We start from the raw sequence: 7,948 nt of genomic DNA on the forward strand, positions 1-7,948 counted from the left end.
TTGTTGTAAACCTGTATGGATTTATTTTTTTCTGATGAACACAAAAAAAGATATTTTGATAAATGATGGTAAGCACACAGTTGACGGTACCCATTAAATTCCATCATTTTTTTATTCCTACCATGAAAGTCTATGGTCACATACTGCTGTGTGTTAACCATCATTTCCCAAAATATCTTCTTTTGTGTTCATCAGAAAAAAGAAATTCATACAGGTTTAAAACAACATGAGGATGAGAAAATGATGACAGAATATTTTTATTTTGGGTGAACTATCCCTTTAAAAAAGTGTTACTGATGATGGTTTATGGTTATCTGTAATTCCACAATTATCCGGATATCCCTAATTTATAAAAAAAACTGCGTTTATGTTTTGATAATCGTTCTGAATCTGATCTCTAACAAATTCCTTTACAAAAATGCAATAATTTAAGCTTTTTTGCTAAAAAAATATTTTTGAAGAAAAATACCCATATTTAAGAGTTTATAAGCATTCAAAAACATATAGGATGAAACTTTTTTTTCCCGTTTTGTTTGTTTGTTTAAAAGCAGAGGGTCTGCTCTTTCATTTGATATATTTGTATGTTTATATATTTATAGAAGGACATTTTTTGGAAACTTGTGAAAATCACAAAAATGCTGGCGGCGAATAAGTTAAAACAAGAAAATAAGATCTGCCAAGCACTGCAAAAAATATTTTTGTATTGTTTTTAGTTAAAAAATTAAAATGCTTCTTCTTGAATGAAAAACGACCCAAGAAAATATCAAATTTAAGTGATTTTTTACATAAAACAAGCACAAAAAAAATCTGCCAGTGGGGTAAGCAATAAATCTTAAACATTTTTCTTAAACACCAAATTCAAGAAAAATTTGCTTACACCATTGGCAGATTTTTTTGCTTGTTTTATGCACAAAATCACTTAAATTTGACATTTTTGGTCTAAAAACTAGACTTATTTTCTTGGGTCGTTTTGTTCATCAAGAAAAAGCATCTTAATTTAAGAATTTTTTGATATTTTTACTGAAAACAAGACAAACATACTAAAAAATATTTTATTGAAAATCATTTTTTGCAGTGTGGGGTTAAAAAAAATGACTTGAATTTTTCTTGAATTAAGTGTTTAAGAAAAAAGGACAAGATTTTTTTCCTTATCCCATTGGCAGATTTTTTATTTATTTTAAGCACAAATTCCCTTCAATTTTTTGTCTAAAAACTAGACTTATTTTCTTAGGTAATTTTGCTCATCAAGTAAATGCATCTTGATAATTTTTTAAAAAAATATTTGTACTGAAAACAAGACAAAAATACTAAGTAAGAAGCAGTGTATAATAGTGTATCTACAGACGGTTTCATCGGATGCACGTGCGCTGACCCAATACACGTCTGCATCCGAACTTTACTTCCGGTTTCGTTTTTTTAATGGTCTGACTAGTTGCTAAACTGATCTGTTGAACAAATGCCTCGTGGAAAATAAAAATGTTTTGGTTTCCTAGGTAATCTGTGTTGTTTTTTGCTTGTTAGATAAATAAACTACGTTTAAAGAACTTGTTGTTATTTATTCTTAGCGGAGTTTCCCGGAAGTTACATGCGGACCACGTCAGCCGCTTGTTTATGTTGTTACTGCTGAAACGGTCTATAACTGTGTTTGTATTGAAATGCTTAAATGTTTTGTAGGCTGCGCTTCAGGCTGGTTTGGTTCAGATTGCTCACAGCGATGTAAATGTAACAGTCGAGGTCTTTGTGATGCTGTTACTGGAAACTGTTCATGTGCTCTCGGGTGGACTGGACAACATTGTGAGAAAGGTGATCATCACGGTTACCTCAAATAGTTAACGTGTGATTTGTAAAATATTTTTTAAGTAAAGAAATAGATGTACCTTGCTCTAAAGTAATGTAGTTACTATGGTAAAAGTCAAATCAGTGTGGTCCATCAGATCTAGAGGTTCAGATTTGTTAAGAAAATAAAATGAATCCAAAACTTGCAAAATTTAATTGAAATTGATATTGTAGTGATATTATATGAGATTATGTGTAATGTTAAGGTGTTGACTTGTGTAACCTATGTGTGTGTAGAATGTCCTGAAGGTAGATTTGGTCCTGATTGTGCACTGGAGTGTGTTTGTCAGAATAACAGCACCTGTGACAGAGTAACTGGCACCTGTCAGTGTAAAGCAGGATATTACGGACAACGTTGTGAACATGGTGAGTTTTACACAAACATACACTTTTACCTTTTAAAGTTAGTGTCAGTGTGAGACGTTTGGTGTGTGTATTTCAGTGTGTCCTGCTGGTCTGTATGGAGCGCAGTGTTCACAGCGGTGTGATTGTGTTAATGATGCTCAGTGTCATCCGAGCACAGGCTTGTGTCTCTGTGCCGCAGGCTTTCACGGTTCTCGCTGCGAGAAAGGTAAGCACACACAATTTCCCCTAAGAGTTTATGATGATTTTGTTTCAGTTCAAGTTTATATATAAAGCACTTTTTTAGTTTGCATCGTTGCAAAGCAGCTTTACAGTAAAGACATAATAAAATAACCGAATAAAAAATTATAATGAAATTTATTTAAAGGATTAGTCCATTTTCTTAAAGAAAAAATCCAGATAATTTACTCACCACCATGTCATCCAAAATGTTCAGTCGAAAAGAAATTATGTTTTTTTGGAAATCATTCCAGGATTTTTCTCATTTTAATGGACTTTAATGGACCCCAACACGTAACAGTTTTAATGCAGTTTAAAATTGCAGTTTCAAAGGACTCAAAACGATCTCAAATGAGGCATAAGGGTCTTATCTAGCAGTTTTAAACCCTTTCGATGTGTCTGCAGCAGGCACTTATTTTGACATGACGCGTGATTGCACATGGTTCACATGATGCGCCGAACAAATATTTGAAATGAGGAACCACACACGACGGGCTAAATGCATGTTGTGACGAACTTCGCATTGTGCACCCTCGAAAAACATCACTAGCCGCCAAATTATTTTATTTTTATTATAAGTACTATTTTTGCAGGGTTTTTCCTGCATTAATTTTTTTTAGCGGCCGCCAAGACAATTTTATGTCCCGCCAAAGTATTTTTTGATAATCTAATGTGATTAATGAGTGATAATTTATTTTAAATATATAATTTATATAAATTTTAAATGCATTTATTTTATTATTAAAATAATCTGTACAATAGTTGCACAATTGAATACATTTTGTAATAATTTTTCCTGGGCTTCTACTTTCAATGGTATTAGTTGAGTTATAACCAAAAAGCATAGTAATTAATTGCAGAGGTAAATATGCAAATGTAATAAAAGAGACACATTCATATACACATTACAAATACAACTAGCCCTTTAAGAGTAACCGTAAAGCTGATGTGGCCCTGTTTGGGCAACCCTGTTCTAACAGTAATAATATTTTATGTTATTTTTCATGTTGTTTTTTAGAATGTGAGCATGGCAGGTTTGGTCTGAACTGTTCTCAGTCATGTGACTGTGCAGATGGTGGATCATGTGACCCAGTGAGCGGCAGGTGCATCTGTCCTTCAGGAAAAACTGGAGCCAAGTGTGACACTGGTGAGTAAAGTTAACTTTTTTTTTCTGAAACCATGTCTTTTATTATTATTATTATTATTATTATCAATGTCTAGATTGGTAACAGATATGCTTTAATATGTGTGTGTTCACCATGCATAGACTGCAGTATGAACCGGTTCGGTCCTGACTGCGCTCTGATGTGTGAATGTGAAAATGGATCTCAGTGTGATGGCAGAAACGGCCGCTGCACGTGTTTAAATGAATGGATTGGTCTCACCTGTTCAGAACGTAAAGTATACCTATTAAAATTATAAAAATTATTTTTGAGTAATATTCAATTGTGTCTGTGAAAACCCAGCTAAAGTCTTTTTGTTTGCATTTATCTACATAATGTAAAGAACATTCTGTGAAATATAACCTTGAAAGATCATGTCACAGATTGAAATCAAACTTTGATGCTCCTTATACTTTAGAGAAAATGCAGCATGAAGTTAAAACAACTTGGTCAATTCAACCTATTATTTTAAGTTTTGGCTTGTGAAATGTTGACATAACTTATAAAAATCAAGTTGAAATTGTTTAACTATTTTTTTTAAATATATGTTAAATATATTCAAATATAAATATATGTTGATTCAGCACATTCTCAAGAAATGCTTATAAATAGCATGCAATTGAAAAGTCGTGCAATACGGAAAATTCCAATGTTGTGTGCATATGATACGCCAGTCCGTCCTGTTTACTTACACTGAAAAAATGATTTTCAAGAAAAAAAAATTCTTAGATATTAAAAATATCAAAAAATTTAAGTGATTTTGTGCATAAAACAAGCAAAAAATCTGCCAATGGGGTTAGCAAAAAAATCTTGAAAATTTTTCTTAAACACTAAATTCAAGAAAAATTCAAGAAAAATTTGCTTACCCCATTGGCAGATTTTTTTGCTTGTTTTATGCACAAAATCACTTACATTTGATATTTTTGGTCTAAAAACTAGACTTATTTTCTTGGGTCGTTTTGCTCATCAAGAAAATACATCTTGATTTTAGAATTTTTAGATATTTTTACTGAAAACAAGACAAAATACTAAGAATTTTTTATTAGTGTACACTTAAAAAAAAATATTTTCAAGAAAAAAAAATCTTTGTATTTTTGTCTTGTTTTCAGTAAAAATAAGAAAATGTTTTCTTAAAAATAATTGTTTGCAGTGTATAAACAAAAAAATTATTTTAAATAAATTTTGTTTGTAGTATTAATTCTTAAATTAAGATGCTTTTTCTTGATTAGCAAAACGACACAAGAAAATAAGTCTAGTTTTTATACCCAAAATATCAAATTTAAGTGATTTTGTGCATAAAACAAGCAAAAAAAAATCTGCCAACGGGGTAAGCAAATTTTTCTTGAATTTAGTGTTTAAGAAAAATCTTCAAGATTTTTTGCTTGGCAGATTTTTTGCTTGTTTTATATACAAAATCACTTACATTTGATATTTTTGGTCTAAAAACTAGACTTATTTTCTTGGGTCGTTTTGCTCATCAAGAAAATACATCTTGATTTTAGAATTTTTAGATATTTTTACTGAAAACAAGACAAAATACTAAGAATTTTTTAAAATCATTTTTTGCAATGTACACTTAAAAAAAATGATTTTCAAGAAAAAAAAATTCTTAGTATTTTTGTCTTGTTTTCAGTAAAAATAAGAAAATGTTTTCTTGAAAATAATTTTTTGCAGTGTATACACACAAAAAAAAAATGATTTTAAAGAAAAAAATGTCTTAGTATTAATTCTTAAAAAATTAAGATGCTTTTTCTTGATAAGCAAAACGACCCAAGAGAGTCTAGTTTTTATACCCAAAATATAAAATTTAAGCGATTTTGTGCATAAAACAAGCAAAAAAAAAAAAATCTGCCAACGGGGTAAGCAAATGTTTCTTGAATTTAGTGTTTAAGAAAAATCTTCAAGATTTTTTGCTTGGCAGATTTTTTGCTTGTTTATGCACAAAATCACTTACATTTGATATTTTTGGTCTAAAAAATAGACTTTTTTTGGGTCGTTTTGCTCACCAAGAAAATATGTGTACGGTGCATCTTTTCGTGTTGTTTTATTTATTTTTTTACCATTGGGTTTGGGGTTAGAGCAAGTTTTTGTTTAATAAAATGACATCCTAACCCAAACCCGAATTTTAACCCCAACTCCAAGCGACCATGGTTTAAAAATGGACAAAATATAAAGAAAATTATGAATTAAATGTCATTCTAAAGCAAATTCCAAATCTAATCACAAACCCAAGCAACAATGGTTTAAAAAACAAGAAAAAAGGGAAACCAATACATAAAACAACACAAAAAGATGTGCCGGGAAGGACTGGCATATTATAATGCACCCAAAATTGGAATTTGTCATATGTATTGCATGACTTTTCAACTGTGTGCTATTTATACGCATTTCATGAGAATGGGTTGGTTGATTTGACAAAAAAGTTGCACATTTTTTTACACAGACAGGGTCATATACAGTATTAACACTTTTCATAAGCAATTCTTGGTTATGTGTGGGCACAGAAATACCTGCGTAATGTTACTGGTTGTTTTTGTAGGTGGACCTCTACAGCTGGACCACAGAAATTTAGATGAAGATCAGTCACGATCCATCAGTTTATAGCATCAACAAACCTGTGTCCTAAAAAGAGGAAACTAAAGGAAAGCACAATGTTTTTAAAAACTATTGAACCTCTTCAACTTTGTCTGGATGTGAAAGTGAGGAACACTTTCAAGAAACAAACAGTTGGACATCATTGGCTTTGACTTGTGATGTATTGTGAGTTTGTTTCCAATGTGGGTCATCTGCTTTGTCAAAAATATGCAAATCATATCGAGAGGATTTACAAGCACTCAAGACCAAACCAAACGGTGATTGTTACTTTACTCTGAGCGGTCAAGAAATGCAAACGGGTGTCCATTGTGTGCTGTTGATTGTAGTCTATACTTGATGATTTGTCATTCTTTCAGGGTATGTATTTTATTATTATTGTCTGTGTTTATAGAGCTGTTTTGATAAAAAGGCCTGAATCACATTTCACACAGAGTAAATTGAAAACCAAGTGCCTTTTTATTTTAATACTTTTACAAGAATACTTCTCGTCTGTGAGCTGTTTAGGGCAGTGGTTCTCAAACTGGGGGCCATGTGTACTTAAATCTCAGAAAAATACTAACCAGCAGTACTACATTGTATAATTGAATATATTTTGTTTAATTCAAATTTAATGTTGTATTTAATACATTTTCTTTGGGTGGCCACCATACACAAGGGGGGCGGAAGGCCGAAAAAGTTTGAGAACCACTGGTTTAGAGCTCAAGACTCAAAAATGTTTAATATTTCATCTACAAAAATCAACTTTATAAGAAGTTGAATAAAATGGTAAAATATTTCCAACCTCTATTTGTTTTACCTCAATGACAGACCGATGCCTTTATGAAGATGTTTGATATGCACATGAAGTGATTTTTCACAATGTTAGAAACGGTGCTATATTGCTTTGGAACTTCTGGTGCTTGTATTTTTTTGTACACTGATGTTCTTTGTTTCATTGCTTGAGATTCGGTGTAGTTTTATTTATATTTTGTAAAATACAACATTGTACATTTTAAATAAAGCCTATAATGTGTGAATTGCGTTAAAATAAACAAGTTTTCACGTATGCAGTTTTGGCTACATACTAATTGAAAAGCAATCCACTGCTTAGTGTGCACTACATTGTGTAGCCATACCCAGGCAAAAAAGTACACGGAGTAAATGTACTATTTTCATGCACTGACTTATTTCGTTACTAAAGATACAATTCTAAGTGTACTTAACTGTACTATTTTGAGACTTACATTGAAAATCAACAAGTTACAAGTAATGTGCATTACGTAATAATATTACTTTTCTGAAGTATCAAGTAAAGTAACGCATTACTTTATAAATGTACACATTAATAATTAATAATAATTCATTAATAAATAATTCATAATAATTTTAAAAATAAAGTAATGCAAGTTACTTTTTAGTTTAAATAATTTGATAAAAAAAATATGCATGCGCACGTGAGAGGGAACAGTTTAAGTGAGAAACGGAGATGGCAGGCCAGGGGCAAGCTTGCGTACGCACAGATTTGATCGTAAAGTGCGTACGCAAAAAATAAAAAAAGTGCTTAGCGCCACGTCAGGGTCTGAGCAGACATACGTATGTCTGATTGCTGCAGGTTTTTGGAAATATAAGACATTCCTGCTGCTCGAAATTGGGTTTAAACATTGTCAAGCGCTCTTTTATATGACATTAATTAGGCATCTTTTAACTCTTTCACTGCCAGCATTTTTCATGATTTTCACAAAAGTTTAATGCCTTCCAAAAAATGCTCCTTTTTAAATATATAAACATAAAAT

General features: G+C 31.4%; 1 protein-coding gene across 3 annotated transcripts in view; it reads left to right on the top strand.

Moving 5' to 3' along the window:
- megf6b (multiple EGF-like-domains 6b) overlaps positions 1 to 7,379 on the top strand; it is a 95,864-nt gene extending 88,485 nt beyond the window's left edge. The window contains exons 33-38 of one of the 3 annotated variants that reach the window (XM_065240786.2): positions 1,675 to 1,803; positions 2,074 to 2,202; positions 2,279 to 2,407; positions 3,437 to 3,565; positions 3,686 to 3,814; positions 6,121 to 7,378. In XM_065240786.2, the coding sequence (XP_065096858.1) occupies positions 1,675 to 1,803; positions 2,074 to 2,202; positions 2,279 to 2,407; positions 3,437 to 3,565; positions 3,686 to 3,814; positions 6,121 to 6,185 (710 nt within the window). In that variant the 3' untranslated portion in view covers positions 6,186 to 7,378. Of the gene's footprint in view, positions 1 to 1,674; positions 1,804 to 2,073; positions 2,203 to 2,278; positions 2,408 to 3,436; positions 3,566 to 3,685; positions 3,815 to 6,120 lie in introns of all 3 variants that reach the window. The other 2 variants (XM_065240785.2, XM_065240787.2) reach the window with 2 other exon arrangements.
- Positions 7,380 to 7,948: the final 569 nt, after the last annotated feature.

This window comes from Paramisgurnus dabryanus, chromosome 14, assembly GCF_030506205.2.
Source record: "Paramisgurnus dabryanus chromosome 14, PD_genome_1.1, whole genome shotgun sequence".
Taxonomy (NCBI): domain Eukaryota; kingdom Metazoa; phylum Chordata; class Actinopteri; order Cypriniformes; family Cobitidae; genus Paramisgurnus; species Paramisgurnus dabryanus.